Raw genomic sequence first — 21186 nt, forward strand, 5'->3', positions numbered from 1 at the left:
ATGTTTCTATCACTATTGATCAAAACCAGCATTATTCTGTTGTGTTTGTGAAATTTTTGTTATCCTTAACCATTTATTGCTATTTCGAATCTTAATCACATGTAAACACACGATTACAGTTTAAATTGTTGGGCCCGTGCATAATCATCTAGTGTACAAATATTCAAAAACCTCAAAACCACAAACAAAACTGTAAGGACGGCAGCTCTGTGTAACTGGCGAAAGAATTGAGATATTCCACGGTTTACACTCCTTGATCCTCTTCTCCAGCAGAACTCCACTAGCTTTGATTGCTGCAACCATCGGGAAATTACACGACCAATGATATGAGTCTGTTGCAGCTAACGGATAGGGTGGTATTGAGCAGATACTCTTTTGGGAGGCAGTTTTCGCAGGATGTAAAGCACAAGAGCTGAAGGAAGAATTTCCACGAGCTGCCACCACAGAAGAACGTGATCTCAGAGAGAGAGAGAGAGAGAGAGAAAGAGAGCGAAGGAGGGATATAGTGTAACCAAGGAGCATGGAAAAGTAAACAATGCATACCATGTAATATATCAGATTTAGAACTGGATGATCCAAGACGTCTAGTGTCGCATCAGCATCAAAAGCCGATAACACAACCTGCAGTGAGAAAGATTAGCAGCAATAAAGAAGTTTCACAGGCATGAAAGCCAGTGGCACTGACATTAATAACTATTGGGTCATTTGAAAGAGGATTTGATCCTTGGCTGGATACTAATACCTCTAAAAGTAAGGAACTATTATGGGATTAAGGCCGCCTTGACTCTCAGGCTCAAAGCAACAGTTGGTTTTAAACCTAACCTTTTTCCGTATCAAATATCTATACTCAGGCGCCTCTATGTGATAGGGTAGTTCTTTTTTTTCCTTTCTTGCTGTAGGAGGCGAGCGTGGCGGCAAGTGTGGGCATAACTTAAATCTTATTATGTTAAAATAACCACAACTTTTCACCTCTGACTTGCGAAAGCAACCAATTAAACCTTGATGCCCTTTGATTTCCTCATAGGCGAGCTGATAGAGTTGTTTGATCAATGTTTAGGCAAATTTAATTGGCACGTGGAGGCCATTAAGTGGCCGCAAAATAAAAGGTTAACAGTATATATAGAAGAGAAAAGGAGAGGGAAAAGAGCCTTACCACAAAGCATCTAATGAGGAAACAAGTGAAACAAATGGCAGTTACAGATCCAACCTGCAATCATAGACATTTCATATCCATGTGAAACACCTTAGAGCAAGAGACCTTGAGAAGTACAATGTCATGCATTATCTGTAATATTTATGCATGCATTCAACTCTACTGACATAAATGAGACTTGCACATCTGACAAAAGCATATCAAATAACAAGAGAATAATTCAATTCTTAGAAGTAAAGGATTTTTAGAATAAGCAGGTCAACAAAGAAAATGTTTTATTGAAGTTGGTAGGTGTAGCAACTAGCAATATTGTGCATGCATTTCATCCTCCAATTTCAATTAACAAAAAGTATAGGCATTCATTAGCTAACAGATCTTGACAAGAATCTCATCTCCCTAAGTACTCAAGCGAAATTTTGTTATTATCAATTCTTGGTTGTTCATCTGTAGAGGAACCCCAAAAACGAAAGCACATAAAAGTGCATCCGTTTTGACATATACTTTAAATAATCAGCTGCATTCCCATTGAACCAACCGTACAGTGAATGCACATAGTTCTTTCTCAGTTTATAAAGACACTTTGCATATTATTGTATACATACATCAAATTAGCTTTTGACTGTTTCCATGATGATTACAGTGCTAACTTCAATAGACATGCAGTGGCAGATTTTGTCAGTTCTTCGTACATTCTGCTATAGCTGAAAAATCCCAGAAGAGAATGAGCAAAACCATCACGACTCATAGACTTCCAAGTTTTAAGTGAATTTTTCCTAAATGGTGGGTAGGGGAGAGAATTTTGTTTTTTAGGAAAGAATTTGAAAAATTACATGCATGCGTTTACCGCACTACACCTATCCAAAGAACACCAAACAAGTTCTATCCAACTAGTAAGAAGATAAATGGTTGAAGGCGCAAACCTCATGAAGCTTCTTTCTTCTCCCTTTAGATTCAATGGGGAAGCGTCTCAGCATAGAAAATAACCTGATGATAGTAAAAAGATGAAGTCCACAAGAACAAGTATACAAAATCAGTTATGTCTAAGGTATGACGTAAGGTTGTACGACTTAAGAAGATAAATGCACCAAGAAATAGCAGTTAGTTCACCTTCCACCATACAGCAAAAATCCTAATGCAGCAATAAATGATACAACTGCACCAAATGTAATGAAATGATAAGATTAATGAGCAAGTAAACTCTGAAAACAGTTCTAACTTTCGGTATAGATAAGAAACTGAATATAAAGATTCACCTGCTATAAATATCTTCCCAATGAATTCCACAGTGCTATTGTCGTTTATCCAGAGGTACGCCCAGATACAAGCCTGATGCAAAACAATTTTTTTAGTTTTATATACTGAGACAGAAGTTAAGAGACTCGAGTAGCGCGTCAACTTTGGTGCAAGGGAGTCGGTTAGGCTATTCACCTAGAAATCAAGAATAATGAACTACTTTATCTTTATAAGCGCTCTATTCCTAACAGAATGGAAGATACCGGGAATTAGGATAATGTAATCCCTGTTTCAAGGCTAAATTTACTCCAGTATTATTAACATTCTCGGAAGCAAAATAAATATAGTATTACAAAAATGAATTACCAATATCTAATCCAGTATATATCCTTACTAAGTAACAAAGAAAGGCTACTAGTAAATGAAGAGGCAAAGCATATAGCAAACCTGTATGAAGTATATTGCACCATTTACTGAAATATAGAAGGTTCTCAGCTTATCTGTTGGTAAACTCCTAGCCTGATCATTTATACAAGCGCAAATGTTAGAATTGATGGGTCAATATTATGCCTGCAGGATGCTACAGATTCACTTGCCTGGTGATATATCTCAGCCCAAAATAGAACAAGAAGTGTATACGCTGAGAAGAAAAGCAGGCCCGGTAGATCCAATAATACCAAAGTCAGCACCTGGTTTAACATGGAGTAAATATTTATGTTGACCCGGAAACAACAGCGAAGCAGCTCAAGAGGCAGTAGTGGTATGTATTAAATTCTTCTTCTCACATCATTAACCCCAAAAACATAATGGGTAAAACAGCTGTCACCACAATGAGTCCTGGAGTTACATTTGCAAACTGCAGTCTTATTCTATGTAAATTTTCGTATTTTCTTGCCTTTAGGCCCATCTAACACTTTGATCCCAGCTAATTTGGTGGTAGCTACAGCTACTAATTTATGCATCAATATAATCAAGACAAAGAAAAAAGATAACTTTTAAGTAAAGTGATAGAAAACCACAGTCATGTGGTTATCAAGGTGCTATTCATGGACTAAATTTTTTCCTAGTATAGAGCTCATAGGGGGCTAATAGGTTTTAAAGCTAAATGCTGAAGGTAGCAACTAAATTTCTACAGTTCGGGAAAGAATCCACAAACTTAAAGTGTTTGCCCAATTTTAGCACTGTCAACTATTCCCAATAGTTGAGACCTGTAGAAGATGGAGTAGTTACGATAATCTTTAGAAGTAATATGAAATAAAAAATCTAAACAAATTTTAATTAAATAAGCTCACAGATTAAACATAGAAGGCCGGCCATTATTGACATGTATATTGCTAGTAGACTATAAGATTAGTCAGTGAGCGGGATATTACCTTCAGAAACAACAAAATTTAAACAGGTAAAAAAACTTGGGAGGAAATTGAATATAACGACAGGCAATTTATTCAAGTAAATATAAATTGTCAAGTGCTATTGAAACAGAACATGAAGACAGCAGAACTATAGTTGTTAAAGTCACAACAAAAAACATCACGGATAATCCAAAGAACTTACCTTGGGATGGAACAAAAACACTTGTTTGTGAAATCCAAAGACAATGGCACGAACTGAGGAAAGTAGATTTATATTTAAAATCAATTCACTGATCCAAAAATTCCAATATATTATTTATGCTAAGTGCTAACTCTGTGTTACCTCCATTTACAACAAAGTTCATGAGATGGAAAACCTTTTGTGTCGTCCAACCATATTCAGGTACTCTCAACTGTATTCTTATTAATTGAATCTGCACATGGTCAACACATACACTCAAACAGAAGTCCTACATCCAACTGAGAATCGTGGAGAAAGTAAATTTGATACACCACAAAAGTAGGTAAAATACATCCATCAACTAATGAAACCAAGCCCCCCCTCCCCCCCCCAACCCCATAATAATAATAATAACGATAATAACAACAGTAAACTAAACAAGCCAACAAACAAAACCAAAACCAAAAATTAAACCCCAGTATTCAGTTTCCACAGAATCCCAAGACCTTACCTACCAAACATCCCTATCTGCAACAAGTATTGAACTTTGTATCATCAACTAAACAGCAGTTTCATCATAAAGATGTTATTTTTTCAACTCCCCAACTTCACTGAGATAGATAAATTCAGAAAAAAACTAAATCTTGACAATTACCCACGTACAATTTAAATTCATAATACAAAACACATTCTTTCTTGTAATCATAATACAGTGAGAATTAGAGAGAGAGAGAGAGAGAGAGAGAGAGAGAGAGAGAGAGAATAATTACAAGGGCAACGGAGGAGACAAGAGCAAAGGCAGAACAGAGAGAGTAGAAAATTCCATCTTGCCATTCAACTGATTCATTGATCTCCTCCCACCACTTTGGCCCTAGACCAAATTCAAGTGGTATTCTTGTCATTTCAGTTTCTGGGTATTCCCTCTTGTCTTCTCACAAAGTCAAACAAACAGATATAAACAGAATTTTGACGCGACTTACTACAAAGATTGAAAGAACGAGAGAGAAAGATTTTAGAGAGGAAACTGAAGAACGTGTTCGCGTGCTAGATTGAATGATATGACAACAAGAAAAAGAACAATTTGGTGGGGGGGGGGGGGGGCACAGGGGGGGGAATAGTGAAAAAAGGAAGAATGGAGGTTCAGGTTGTTCCTGGATTTTGCTGATTATTATAAATTAGTAAATTACAACATGGAAGTCTTTTGTTTAGCTGTTTTTTAATTTATTTATTACTCCGTACTAGCTTGATGTAGTAGTACGATATTGAAATTGTCATCAAAATAATACCATTCTGCATGTTTTCTCGAAATTCACTTATTAAAAAACATGGGTATCGCCCCTAAAAGTTAATTAAGTGATATAAATTTTAAAAAATAAGAGTTCAAAATCTAATTGATATGAAATATAGGAGTAGGAGATTTTTTTTATATGCCTAAACCTTATTAGGAGGAGTTATTTAATATATATGCTCGCAGTAGGTAGCAATTACTCAAATACTCAACAAAATAATTTTAAGTAGAGTTATCCGATACTTATGTCGTGGAAATAAACAAATATTCAATGAAATATGTAGAGAGTCCGCAAAAAGTGACAAGTATACAAGAAAATATTTATTCATTCTAGTGTTCTAATGATTCTCACGAATTCACTTGATGATTTGTTCAAACGTGTAGTCAAGACTCCTCTCTAGATTAAATCTTAACTCTACAAGGTGAACTAATATAAGTACTGTGAAAATATGCAAGCATGCCTTAATAGATTAGTCTTTAGGAAAATGTCTCTCGAATATTCTTCTAACTTGATTTATTCAACAATTCAACAAGCTCTTTCAATTACTTAAAAAAAATCACTGAATTAAACCAAACAAAACAATGCAAAGATAATTCCGTATTGAATTGATGGAAAAATCATGAAATCGTAAGTCTTATAGCCTCTAATGCTCTCCAAAAATTTCCAAGGTTCAAAGTCTACTAAAAAAATGTGTTTTTGATGTATTTATACCATGTAGGAACGGACACGGACGAAACTACCCTTTCCAAGCCGAAGTGGGACAATTGGACCGTGAAAATACACTGGCGCAGCGCGCCATGCGCTGCATTAGTGAGGATCTTCAGAGAGTTAATTTTTTTCACTTTGCGAGAATTTTGCACTAACTCCCTGTTACAACCTTGAATCCCCACCCTAAGAACTAGGGGTGGGCATTCGGTCGGTTCGGTTCGGTTTGAAGAAATTCGGTTCGGTTATTCGGTTTTCGGTTTTGTAAAAGTAGTAACCGAAACCGAACTGAAATAAGTTCGGTTCAGTTTGGTTATTCTAATTTCGGTTCGGTTTTCGGTTTGAACATTATCATATTGGAATCCTTTTATGTAATAATACGACCGGCGAATTTGTTGATTTTTCCCAAAACTTCAAAATTGTTGGAAATATTGTGTTTATAGAGAAAAAAAATAGACTAAACTTTGCACACTTTATGGATCATAAAATTCAAACATAGTGTAAATTACAACTCTGTGTGAAATTCTCCCGGTATCTATCACATATGCTATGGAAGTTTTAATAGACTGAAAGTCTTTAAGATTGGAAAGTTGATGGACTTACTTAATTGGGTTGAGTCTTTGATAGATTGGACCTAATAGTATTAATTTATTACCTATGGGCTTAGCCTATGTATAACTTAAAGAACATATATGTTAATAATTCGGTTTTTCGGTTAACTGAACTAAAAAACTTAATAACCGAAAACCGAAAAATCAAAATTTTAAATTTTTTAACCGAAACCGACCGAACAAATCGAATAACCGAAACCGAAATAAAAAAAATCGGTTCGGTCGGTTTATTCGGTTCCGACCGAAATATGTCCACCCCTACTCGGAACTGTGATGACGCTTAACAGCCAGCGTTAGAACAAATTCTAGCCATTTTTAACAAATCAAATTAACCGATACCAATTAAACTGAATAATTGAAATAGAATTGAAATAAAATTAGAAAAATCATAATAACCGCGATATCTAGATACCATCCCAAAACTGGTGTCACAAGCTCATGAGTGACTAGAATAATATAGATAATGGTCTGAATAAAAGTTAAACTCTCTGAAATAAAATAAACAGCTAGGATAAGGTAGAAAGGGACTTCAGCGTTGCGAGCGCTGAGCAGTTGCACCTCAAGTCTCTGTCAGATGTTCGATCCGAGCAATTTACTGACAGCCACTAAGACCAACTTCAAAATTTGCATAAGAAGTGTAGAGTGTAGTATGAGTACAACCGACCTCATGTACACTGTAAGTGTCGAGCCTAACCTCGATGAAGTAGTGACGAGGCTAAGGCGAGTCACTTACATTAACCTGTATGCAGTAATAATAATAATAATAATAATAATAATAATAATAATAATAATAATAATAATAATAATAATAATAATAATAATAATAGGAAAGGAAAACAAGAAATGACGGCAAAGCAGTAAACTAATGAAAAAAACTCAATCCTTAAAATCAGTAAAATCGGAGATAACAGTCCTCAGAATCTTGTATGAAAAACTGAAAGCCAACACAATGTACAATGAATACTAAACACATAATATGTTACGACGCGCAACCCAATCCCACCTTACAAACACAATTCTCCCTTATTTCACCATATAAATATCAAGAAAACAAATAAAATTCGTTGCGGCGCGCCACCCGATCCCACCATATAATCAGAATCAATATCATAATCCTCCCTTATTTCACCATATCAAAATCACATATAAAATCCGTTGCGGCGTGCAACCCGATCCCACCATATCAATATCAATCCTCCCTTATTTCACCTGTTGCGTCGTGCAATCCGATCCATAAACAAAATCAATAAATGAATCAATTCAACAACTCAAATCACAAGAATCTCTATGATTACAGAATAAGAAAGCAAAGCCACAAAGGAATCTCGTACAAATCAAGGAAAGCTACAATTAATACAAAGCAACAAGACAATCAAATATATTGACAATTAAAGTGTACAAATAAGATATTAAGGCAAGTAGTAATTAATCATGTAAGCATGGGAGAAACGAATATTTTAGTATGAGAGAAATAAGTGACAAGTAGTAAGTTAAGGCATAGGAAATAATTAAAGCATGTAACAATTAAGACATGGAATAAAAAAATTAATGAAATGTGGGAAAGCATGGAAAGAGGTATTTTGATGGCGTATATACACTCGTCACCTCGCATATATGCCGCTACACATGTAATTCACATAGCACATAGCTCAAGGGTTCCTTATTACCTTAAATCAAGGTTAAAACCAACACTTATCTCGCTCCGCAAGAAAATCAAAGCACAACCGAGGCATTTTCTCTAAAATTCGTCTCCAAACCAACCGAATCTAATTAAAATCGACTTAATATCAATAAACAATGCTAGAAAAATCAATTACAACACAAAAAGTTAAGATCTTTACACTTTTCTCAAAAAGTAAACAAAGTCAACCCTGGGCTCGCTTGGTCAAAACCCGAGATTCGGACCAAAATCCAATTACTCATTCACCCCCGAGCCCGGTTATGTGGTTAGTTTTGAAATCTGGCCTCAATTTGAGGTCTAAATCTCAATTTTACGACTCCTTCCCCCTCCCCATTCTTCCCAAATCCATAATTTTCTATCATGAAAGAACATAGATTAAGGTTAGAAATTAATAGGTATTGATTGAAATGGAAGAAAACAAGTTAATGTATACTAACCTATGGAAGAGTGATGAAATTTCTCTTCAAAATCGCCTCTAGGCCGAGCTCTAATGAAAAGATGGTAAAAAATGGACACGGACTGGAAAGTTTTTAAACCATAATACAACATTTCCCAAAACCCGGTGAGACAGAGTCATAAGCTCTACAGAAAGTATTAGAATCCCATTATACATCACTGCCTGAAATAAGGATAAACAGTAATAAGGAATAGCAGAAGGTAACTCCGAGACCTGCGAGCGTTGGGCAGATATACCTTGAAATCTCCCGAAACAACTGAATGATCACTAGCGCCTGACACGAGAAGATGTACTTGGATCTACACAAAAATGTGCTAAAGCATAATATGAGTACACTATAATGGTACCCAATAAGCATCAAGCCTAATCCCAGTAGAGTAGTGACGAGGCCAGGTTAAAACACCTACTAGGACAAGAAAATTGAACAAATATAGTATGGTATAATAATAAAAGCGAGGAACCAGTGACAATAAAGCAATGTAATAAGGTAGCTAACAACTGAATTTAAAGCAGTAAAGGCAACAAGAGTAAACACATGATGAAACGACAAGAAGACGGTTACGGGTAATTATGAGTGAAACAATGAAGAAACAACAAGAGATGTTCAACCAACAAGCCTTTTCAATATGGAATGTACAACAAGAATCACAACCGAGGTACTCCCTCGTATTCACATTTCACAATTTCAATCACAATATTTTCTTATATTATCGCGTGAGCCTTACATTTAGTTTTAAATTTATTTTTTCCAAAATAGCTACACATGTTTTAGCCCACCTTATCTCACTGCGTGGCTTCAAGTAATTCCATTACTAGAAACACGTGTATAGAGCCCACCTTATCTCATTGCCTGCGTATCAACCCTTAACCTAATACCACTGCATGCATATCAACATTACAACATAATCACAACTTGCACCTGTCACGCACCTTTTTCTGGTGAAATCGGGTTTCAACACGTGACAACTCTTTTAACGAAGGTGTTAAAAGAGAGAGTCATCACCTAATGGGTTTGAGGTGCGTTAGGGCACATATTTGCAAATAACTCAGGTTTAACCAGTTTGGGTTACCAAAGATCAAGTAAGGTCTACCAAAGATCAGGTAAGGGCTCAAATTACCTCGAGGAAAAGGTGTTAGGCATTCCTCGAGGTCCACAACTGTGGGTCCCAGCCGAACTCGAATTATATGAATTAGTCCAAAACAAGAGGTAAAGGCAAGAAGTTTGGGACGTTCATTATTAAACACAAATAATGGATTTAAAGACAAGGGGGGGAGGGGCGAAATTTTTTAGCCTAAAGGATCATCCTGTGCACCATAAATAATACTTCGTAACTCCCTCAAGATGAGATGCTACTCGTATTATTCAGCGGGCACACACTATCATCTCCTGCTACCCGATTACTATCTTTATGTTATTACCTAAGGCGTACTAATTGACTCTAAACCATACCTTATGTGTGCACTACCTGTCCCATGTCTATGGCCCAGGAGGCGTTTGGACCCCTATTTTGGGTGGTTCTAAACTTAACTTAGGTTGATCAAAATGAGAGAGCTAGGCGACATACAAAATAAGTTGGACTTCATGTAAAAGCAATTAATGGCTCAAGTTAGCCTCCACACTTAGACAACAAATGCATGTAAACAAATTAGGCATTTGACAATTCCAGAATTAAGACGAGTTAGAGTCATTAAGCCATATAGACATGGTTTCTATGTGACCTTGGAATTCAGACATGCATGCAGTGTAAGGTTCTATTTTAGAGGCATGCTTTCCGAATAACTATATATATTATGGAATCTGGTATTGCGTATTGATTACTAAAATTACATATTATAAGTGTTTAAACCTATAGACATGATATCTAGGTGCAGTAGTTGGCAGTGATTAGTAGTGAAAACCATGGAAGATTTTCAGAATTACTTAATTTGATCATATAGGCATGCTTTCTAATAGTTGACAGTTTGAGCTGATTTTATGCATATTTGGCTCCTATAGGCATGGTAGGATTTCTAATGATTAGTAATTGAAGCTGATTTTAGCTCTTATAGGCATGATTTCTAAAATACAGATTTGGAGAACATAAACTAATATAATCCTATGATCATGGTATCTAGTGAATATGCTGCAATTGAAGGATTGATCATTTTATTTCCTATAGGTATTACATCTAGCAATCATGTAGAATCAGAATATGTTGAACGAATTGAACATTGAAGTCCTATAGGAAGGTTATCTAACACATAGAAGCAGAATATGTTCGAGCAAATTAAACACATATAGGCAGGATTTCTACCCATTTCATGCAAATATTAAAGTAAACTCATTTTCCCAATTTCACTAACACCCCAATTGTTATTATAGAATTATTACAGACCTAATGAATGAAATAAATTACAAAGTTATAAAATAACTATAATAGGCCTTAGACATGCCCAAAGTATACCCGGCCATGCCTTCAATTTCACATCTAACAGGCTTCATCATAGCCTAGAAGTCATAGCCAATCAAATCCAGAAAACATCCCTTATTAATATAAAATAGCCAAACCCCAGTAACCATCAAAGATTCAGAAATTAGACATGCACAAGCCCAATGGCTCATTCAGTAAGTGAAAAGAGGGTAGGATGGAGAAGTTAAGACAGAGTGGTAAGGAACCTTAGACCCTAGTGTGTCAGAGTTCCCAAGGGCTTCAAGAACCCAGGGCACTACTCACACTAGGGATGTTGATAGAGGAAGCTTAGGGGAAGGGCTTTGGCTTTCAGCCAGCCTCAGAATTGGACTCATAAAAGGAAATAATCAGTGAAAATAGTAGTAGAGTAATAGGTTTGGAAAGCATTTGCAAACTTATAAGATAATCACATGAGCAAATTAACACACTGGGCATAGTGATATATGATAAGGAACAAGGAGTCTGGGATTGCAAGTTAACAGGCCATGGTATTAGACTATTAAAAACCAAGATGTGCAACCATTTTAGGACTTAAAGGATCATATTATACCGAGCAAAAGAGTTAAACATTATAGTATAAGCAGGATCAGGTAACATAAAGAGTATCAGTCAGGCAGACTGGCTTTAAGGGATTACAAATCATTAGGGGTACAGATTGGTCATGGCAATGACACATATAGTGACAAAAATAGTCATAGGAGCATACAATATTCATAGCAAGGTCTTAAACAAGTTAGGGCATGCTAATAACATCAGTGGGTCATTAGAAATTCAGGATTAGGCAGAGAAACATGGATTAAATCATATAGTCAAAATAGAACACTGAACTACCAGCAACACTAAACTAAACATGCTTCATTCTTTTCAAACTAACTAAGCTAGGGGTAGAGACATATTTAGACTAATAATCATAGACAGAATTAGGCAGAAAAGAGTCAAAGAAACACAATAAATCATGCTTCAAAGAACATGCTTAACATAATAGAGTAAACTCTATTAAGAATTAGAGACTAACCAGTGATTGTTCGACAAACAAGGAAAAGGATTGCAGTAAGGACCCAGAACTTTGAATGTGTCAAGTTCCAAGGGTTTCAAGAACCCAAGAAGTGCTCACACCCAAGAGAGGTCAGAAAAGTAAAGTCTGGTGGTCTTGGCTTTCAGCCAGCCAAGAGCCCAAAAAGAATAGAATAGTAACAAGCACATAGTAGAAAAACTTTAGCTTTTAATGAGAAAATAGTGATTAAAAGTCTCTTTTTAAAAGGGGAATGGGGAGGGGTTTATATAGTAGTAGATATTAAACACTCAAACAAGGAAAATCATTAATCAAACACGAGAAAGGAAAGAACATCACATGCAATCGAAAGTCAGTAAGGAAAAGAGAAAAATTTCAAACCCTAATTTTTTAGGGAAAGTGAAAAATCGGCAGAAACTAAAATTAAAAATCAAACATCACACAGAATATGACGAATATAGACAAAATATTACCCAAAATCAAAGAATTGAACCATTTTGGGTTCGATCTAAAGAGATCTGAAAACCATAGTTTTAGGGTAAGTAAGAATCAGCAGAAGATATACAGAGATTCATACCCATAATAGAACAAGAGTGAATATAGATGGAATAGCAGAAAGGTCAAGGATTTGAACCGACTTTGGTTCAATTTTGATGAGATTTGCTTGCCATGTTTAGGCAAGCAACTAGGTAACACCATAGACGAACCACCAGTAGTGAGAGGAGTCCAATAGGGTAAGCAAATAATGGTAAAATTCCATTATCAACGGGATTAGGAGAGGGGACTTGGGGGAGGCGGCTAGGGTTCTTCAGGAGAGAAGAGAGATGAGAGCATATGAGAGCGATGGGTCTGAGAGAATGGCTAGGGTTTCGGGGGGGGGGGGGGGGTTGATTAATTAAAATGGGGGAAGGGTGTGGTCTGTTGATCTTGAAAGATCAACGGCTGGGATTTAAAGGTGAACTATGCGGGTTAAAATAGGCAGGTACCGACCGAGTTATAAGATTGGGTCAATTGATTTGGGCTGGAATTTATTGGGCTGGTGTATGGGATATTGGGTTGGTGTATTAGGTTCGAAAAATAGGTTTAGAATTAGGCTATTATTTAAATACCCCATATTTAGCAAAAAATAATTTATAAAATAATTAATAAATAACAAAAATATTACTTATGCACTAAAATAATTAAAAATAATAAATTAACATTATAAAACTGTAAAAAGATATTTTTGCATAAATATCGTAATTTTACATGAATATGAGCTATTATTGCAAAAATATACAATTAGCCTAAAAATGCAAATATAATTATAAAAATGCAATAAATATTAAAACATACATATTGGTATAAATGATGAGTTTGGATGAATAAATCACTTTAAAATAATTTGAAGGATAATTATTGGAATATTTATATAATAAAATGCAGAAATAAATCGATTTAAAGCCTTTTAAAATTATGGAAAATATATATATATGTGTGTGTGTGTGTGTGTGTGTGTGTGTGTGTGTGTGTGTGTGTGTGTGTGTGTGTATATATATATATATATATATATATATATATATATATATATATATATATATATATATATATATATATATATATATATATACACACACACAATATGAGGGAAAAATTGGGTATCAACAACTGCCCCTCTTTACCCGGGAATGATGGAAGAATTGTCGGGTAAAGAAATGATGACCAATTTTGACCGAATGGGATGATTTTAAAAATAGAGGCCGAACTCCGGTTCCTGAGTTGCCTACATATCCCTGGTTTTACAGGAATCAAGCCATGTGTAGTTCTGGATCCAACAGTGAACGAAACCGATGGAGTTGTTATAGGAATGGTTGTACATTTCGGAAATGGTTCTTTTGATAAGGATATTATTGGATAGATTTATGCGGAATTATGAATGTGAATATGAAACGTAATGGATGTGTTATAGAGAAAGTATATGAATAGCCATAGAGTAAGAAGTGGGAATTGATGATGGTCGGTTACGTTTAAAACATTTGCAGAATGTGAACGTTATGAACGGAAACCGGAACAAAAATTGCTCCCGTTTTAAGAACGGTTACTTCCTGGATTACCTGCAAAACTTAAAACACGATGCATGCAAATATATATGGATTATTGCGAGAATTTAAACACGATGCAAATTCTCTTTGGACCATGGAGATTGTCTTTGGACGGTGAGAATGATGTCCTTACACCATGACATTCCGGGCCATGAATCATGTGATAAGGAATTCGCAGGACGTGAAATGATGTTCTTGGGTCATGATAATGGTGCCTCTGAACCACGACGCCTTTGAATAATAATGTGCAATATTGAGAGATCCTCAGGCCATGGCATGGTGTCTTCCGGCTATGAGGATGATTCCTTCGGACTATGATGCCTTTGGACAAAAATGGTGATGTTTCAGCCCATGAAATGCAAAGACATGATGCTGGGTCATATATGAAGTGAAACAAGATAGAGTTTAGTCTTTCATAACATTGGTGCAAAGCTTAGCCCCGGGAAAGCAAAATAGTGCTAGATTTCAAGTAGCATAACATTCGGTATTAGGCAAAGAAGGCAGAGCTTAGACTTATGCAATTAGGGTGGTGATGCTTAGGCTCATGCAGGAAGAGGAGACAATGCTTAGTCTCATGCAAGGAATGGCAATGCTTAGCCTTATGCAATTGAGGAGGCAGGGCTTAACCTCATGCAAAATGGGAGACAGTACTTAGTCTCATGCAATTAGGGAGGAAATTCTTAGCCTCATGCAAAATAGGAGATAGGGCTTAGTCTCATACAATGGAAGGCAGTGCTTAGCCTTATGCAATTGAGGAGGCAGGGCTTAGCCTCATGCAAAATAGGAGACAAGGCTTGGTCTCATGCAAAATAGGAGAAATGCTTAGTCTCATGCAATGGAAGGCAGTGCTTAGCCTTATGCAATTGAGGAGGCATGGCTTAGCCTCATGCAAGGAAGGAAGACAATGCTTAGTCTCATGCAAAGAAAGGAAATGCTTAGCCTTATGCAATTAAGGAGGCAGGGCTTAGCCTCATGCAAGGAAGGGAGACAATGTTTAGTCTCATGCAAGGAAAGACAATGCTTAGTCTTATGCAATTGAGGAGGTAGTGCTTAGCCTCATGCAAGGAAGGGAGACAATGCTTAGTCTCATGCAATTAGAGGAGACATGGATTAGTCTCATACAATGGAAGGCAGTGCTTAGACTTATGCAATTGAGGAGGTAGGGCTTAGCCTCATGCAAAATGGGAGACAGTGCTTAGTCTCATGTAATGGAAGGCAGTGCTTAGCCTTATGCAGAGAGGAGACAATGCTTAGTCTCATGCAGGGGAAGGCAGTGCTTAGCCTTATTCAACTGAAGAGGCAGGGCTTAGCCTCATACAAAGAAAAGATAATGAGTGATAGCAGAGTATTTTCTTATCTGGAGACATGTTTGCATTTGGCAATTTTGTCATTATGAAGATAGTAATTTTGATATGTGTGTATTCGCGAATACTCCTGTTATGTTCATTGTGCCTACAGCCAAAGAAACATTGTGAGTTTTGCGGGAAGGTTGGTTTGTGACTTCACCTGCTTGCTTTGCTCTGGGGATTCTGTTTGAGTTACCCTGGGTAGCATCTGGCTGCCATAGAAGTAAAGTTTTCAAAAAATATGCAATCATTTGATAAATATAGTTATTTTAAAACATAGTAGTTTACGATATCGAGTACATTAGATGAATCAATGACTATAACACTTTTAGAGACATTGCGACTTCCTTGCATTAGAATTTCGAGGGTCCTCCTCAAAATTCTTCCCAGTTTAATAAACGATTCTTTGACCGTTCTACATATGACGAAGTTGGCTGGACTTGCTCCGGAATTTTGAGGGTCTGTCACACCTCCTTTTTCCGCACCAGAGAGGGTGCAAGGGAGTTTTTCCAATTAAAGGACAATCGAAACGGGATTTATTTATTTATTTCAGAGTCGCCACTTGGGAGATTTAGGGTGTCCCAAGTCACCAATTTTAATCCCGAAGCGAGGAAAATAATGACTCCATATTACAGTCTGCGTACCAGAAATCCGGATAAGGAATTCTGTTAACCCGGGAGAAGGTGTTAGGCATTCCCGAGTTCCGTGGTTCTAGCACGGTCGCTCAACTGTTATATTCGGCTTGATTATCTGATTTTATACAAGTCTGAACTTATGTGCGAAATTTAACTTTTAACCGCTTTTATCATTTACTGTTTTTATCAAGAATTGCAACATTGTGAAAATGTATCTCGAACCGCGTTACAATCAATGTACCCGTGGTCGTCGACACACTTTGACTCCGTTGAGATTTGGATTTGGGTCACATCAATGTGCACCCGAGTTTAAGGAAATTAAATTATTAAAGGCGCGCCTAAAGCGACTAGCGTATTTATTTTGGGTAGGACCGTGGAATTTTACTAAACGGTCCATCCCGAAGTCTAAATAATTTTTAAAGCAAATATTTACTGAGGGCCCCGCAATTTGTATTTTATTTGGCGAGGCTCATCTCATTCTTATTTTTTTTTCAAAATGAATTTGCAACGTCATGGACACGCATCTCGAACCACGTCACAATCAATGTACCCGTGATTAGAAACACATTTCGACTCCGTTGAGAATTGGATTTGGGTCACATAAATGTGCACCCGGGTTTAAGAAGGTAAGATTTATTAAGGCGCGTTTTAAAGAGTCTAACGTATTGTTATTTTAGGAGGGTTGTGAAATTTACTAAACAACCCGTCCTAGAAACTAAATGCTTTGATAATATACGTTTAACGAGGGCCCCGCATCTTGTGCGTTTCTGTTTGTCGAAGCTCATCTCGTCTTTATTTTAACAGGATATCCTATAGCAACTACGTTTCTTGTCACATTTGTCTCTACTAGTTGAGGTTAAAAATGACCCTATTCAATTACATGCTTGCAGGTTATTATAACGGAATCCCGAGTGCCTTTGCAGAATAAGAAAATATGATCGTGCCCATGGGCAGCTAATCGAGCACCGTGGGCCCAAACCCAGCCCACACGGTATTGGCTGGACCTGGGCCAGTGCCTTTCTGATGAAAGGCTGCTGGGTTCGTTTGATTCGGGCTCGACCTTCGGGAGGTTGAGAAGTGCAGCCTTGCGACGTTTATTTTAAAGCAATGGTTTGTCAATTATAAGGAGACAATTTATCAAAAGGACATGAAATTAACTAACATGGTTAGTTCTATGTTTTAAGGACATGCTAACCATAAAAAAAACCTAAGATACAACCTACTGCATTTGAGACCCTTTTATCTATCAACCTACATATACAAACTAACATTCAATCACCACATATTGACATCTATTGGGCACACAGGCTACCTTCGGTATCTAAACAAGGATGCAAACTATTACATATTACATGAATGTTTAATGTAACCATCTATGTATAAAGACATTCTTCAGGACTTTCATTTATACTCATGCTCAAATTTCCCAATTACATTTGACAGTGCATTGGTTGTGTACCTGGTATAGAAGACAAAGAAGAAAGGAATGATCAGCTGGGCAGTATGCAGTAAACACAGCAACAGCAGATACACAGCAACAACACAGCAACAAAATCAACCAACAAAGATGAAGCTCCCGAGTAGTCGAGCAACAAACAACAATCCCCGAAACAGAGTATGAACCAGCAGAGACAGCAGAGTATTCAATGTAAACACCCCAGCAATTCAACAACCACAAACAGCTCAAACAGGCAACTAACAGTAATTGGCCAAGACAGCTAAACCAACATAAACTCTTATGTAATTTTCAGATAGTGTTTGGTTACAATATTCTGAGACTTTTGTTTCTTGTTTTTCTTTTCTGAAGACTAAGAAATGTCCAGCCTCGAGACTAAAAATTCCAGTCTTTTCTCTCTCTTTTCTGAAGACTAAAAGTCCAGCCCTTTTTTAGTTCTCCAATGGCCTATTTATAAGCCAAAGTGACCAAGTGCAGCTAAGCTGCCCCCATGCTCAACTTGCAGCCTGCCCATACCCCTTTAAACCCATGCCTAAGCATCTTTTGGTGTCAGCCCCCCTTTCCTTCCCCACGCCTCGTTTTGTTTAATCAAGAGTTATGGGCATCATTTTATTATTCATTTTAAGCCCCATACTCTTGTGTCTTGTTCCCCATTGGTATTAGTTTAATCTTAATTAGTACCCTACTTGTCAGCTTCATTTAAACTAACCTTTTCTGCTCTTTTCAAACCCCAGACTACCCTTGTCAACCTTGATTATTACTGCCCCTGCCTATTGCAGCATCAAGGCATTTTTGAACTGATGAAAGTTCAAATTCAAGACTGCCTCGACTGAACCCTTTTAGTCATTTTTATAATGCCAACAAACCATTTCAAACATTACTGGGGCATTCAGTCAGTGGCCGAGTTCAATTAGTTACGTGAAAAAACTAGCTCATTCGATTCATTAGTTATAGCAAACTAATCGACGACATTTATCGAGTCGACTACACTAATTATAACAGGTAATAATCAGTCGCTCATATAAATAATACGTTCAGGGACCTAAAGGGCATCAGACAACTTTTGTTCAATTACTGGGGCCTATATGAATTATTTATGCGACGACTATACTAATCGGACATGCTTTTCACAGAGTGTATTCAGAACACAAACAGAAGACAATCGACCAAATAAAAAGGCCTTTAACAGAGATGGAAGAAATCCGAATGAAAAAATAAAATAAAAATAAAAACATAACAAACAAACACCACGAAACATGTTGACAACTTAATTAAACCTAAAAAACTTACCAAAAGAGTTTGAAATCAAAACGGACCCAAATCAGATTTAACCTTCGAACTTTTGAGGCCGAACAAACTTTAATCAGGGTGTTCTCACATGAGAACACCTTGATTATGGTCTATTAGACCTCAAACCCTTGTCAAAACTGGCCGGGTTCCCCAGGTGCATGTGTTTCAAGTTCTGGATTTCCAGATCTGGATTTTTAGGAGTTGTGGGTAGATTCAGACCAAACCAATCTTGGTTTGGTCACGAGGAAGGTCAGGGGAATGTCTGGTATGAAGATGGGGTGGTTTGGCATAGGTCCGGGTTTGACTCAAATCTTCAAACGAAGATTCGAGACGAGGGAAGGTGATTCGAGGCAAGAGGGTAACAGATCCATGTTCAGGAGAGTGAGGGGGTCTTAGGGTGTTCAGGAGGTGGTCACCGGCGTCCATGCCGCCGGCTTTAATGGCGAGGGAGATGGGGGCGGCTAGGGTTTCTAATGGGAGGTCCGGGTTTGAGCTTGGGGACGATGGGATGGGGTGTTGGTATAGGGGGCGTGGGGTGTAAGGGAAGGCTTATATATGGTCTAGGGGTTTAGATCTGAGCCGTTGGATCAGATGATCTCAACGGCTTGGATCTGTTGGTGAGGGGTGAGACGAAGTCGTTTGGTATTAAAACGGTGTCGTTTGGGTTTAAGTGATGGATTGGGTTGGACCGGCTAAACAGGTCGGGTCATGGGTGAGTATGTGGACCGTTGGATCAAGAGGCTTAGGCGGCTCAGATCGACCTGCCTGAAACGGCGTCGTTTGAATTGGTGCTTGGGCAGGCCGGATTTGGACTGGACTTGAGTGCCTGTTTGGGCCTATTTTGTTTTATTCCTTTTGGGCCCAAACCGATTTTCAACTCTTTTCTTTTTGTGTTCTAATTTTTTATTTTTTTTTATTTTTTTAAACAAATGAAAAATAGCAAATAGGTAATAAAACAAATGGAATTAAAACAAACAACAATGTAGCATTTTAACATAATTATCACACCAAATTAACTTGTTTAAGTAATTTAAATCACAACCCAGAACGAACGATGCACATATATATATTTTTTTGAAATTTCTTTTAATGACACATATTTTTTGTATTTTGTTTGACAATGATTAGATGTAAAATGGACAGGCCCACAAATGACTAACAACACATGTCACGGAAAAATCGAAAAATTTGTACAGCGAAGTCATTTGTCACTATTTTTATTTTCTTTTGGAGCGATTGTCCGTGAAGCAAAAATCACGTGCTTACAGCTGCCCCTCTTTGCCCGAAGACACGAAGGGTTTTCGCGCAAAGATAAAGCGAGTGATTTTTGCCCGTCCGAATACTCCGTGTGAAGCATTTTTTGAAAAAGACTTGACCGAACCTTTGCCTCAAAGGTTTCCTACATATCCTGGGCTGAACAGGAATCAGGTCAATGTAGTTCGGGAAATTTTGGTAGCTGGGACTACCGTGTGACTGTAGTGCTTGCTGTTGTTGTGCGCTGTTGCATGCTGCTGCAGGATGCTACCGCTCAACCGATCTCCCTGTTACATTGCTCTAAAAGGAAAACAAGAAGCTAAGTTAAACTGAGGATCCTGAAATTTCATCCATCTTCAACTTGTTCTTGTTGCCTTGCTTTCTTGTCGGCTAATGCTTTCCTCCGACGCCTTTATTTTGTGAACTTGGAGATGATGCTGGTCCTTCACCTTTTCTGAATGTCAGCTCTCATCACTTTGCTTGATTTGCTGGGGACACGACTTTCTTCTTTAGATCTTCCAATGGTTTCTTCAGTGGTATGGCTTTTCATCGGAATTGTTATACTGGGCATCGTTCCCAAACTACTTCTTTTGAGACGCGTTCCTTCTTTCCTTTGAATGTGCGCTTGCTTTTGCAGTTGTCTGCTTCTTGGTGCTGGGGATTTTATTGTTTCCCGTTTGGGGATCTCTGTTGTAACCTTCTGTCTTCAGGTGGGGTGACTGATTCCAAAATCTAGAGCTGAATGTATTCCCGCATTATACTGGTGGGTGACCTAGAACTTAAATGTATTCCCGCATTATACTGGTGGGCGACCTAGAACTTAAATGTATTCCCGCATTATACTGGTGGGCGACCTAGAACTAAAAAGTATTCCCGCATTATACTGGTGGGCGACCTAGAACTTAAATGTATTCCCGCATTATACTGGTGGGCGACCTAGAACTTAAATGTATTCCCGCATTATACTGGTGGGCGACCTAGAACTTAAATGTATTCCCGC

General features: G+C 37.4%; 1 protein-coding gene across 1 annotated transcript; it reads right to left on the minus strand.

Moving 5' to 3' along the window:
• Positions 1–53: 53 nt before the first annotated feature.
• Positions 54–5046, minus strand: LOC107827226 (tobamovirus multiplication protein 1-like). Its single transcript, XM_075255925.1, has 11 exons — positions 4690–5046; positions 4082–4172; positions 3941–3993; positions 2983–3075; positions 2834–2905; positions 2407–2479; positions 2261–2306; positions 2074–2137; positions 1154–1207; positions 544–621; positions 54–434 (listed from the first exon to the last, which is right to left on the minus strand). Exons 1-11 carry the CDS (start codon positions 4819–4821, stop codon positions 342–344), a joined length of 849 nt encoding a protein of 282 aa, XP_075112026.1. The 5' UTR covers positions 4822–5046; the 3' UTR covers positions 54–341.
• Between the last annotated feature and the right edge of the window lie 16140 nt (positions 5047–21186).

Source organism: Nicotiana tabacum, chromosome 1 (genome assembly GCF_000715075.1).
Source record: "Nicotiana tabacum cultivar K326 chromosome 1, ASM71507v2, whole genome shotgun sequence".
Lineage (NCBI taxonomy): Eukaryota > Viridiplantae > Streptophyta > Magnoliopsida > Solanales > Solanaceae > Nicotiana > Nicotiana tabacum.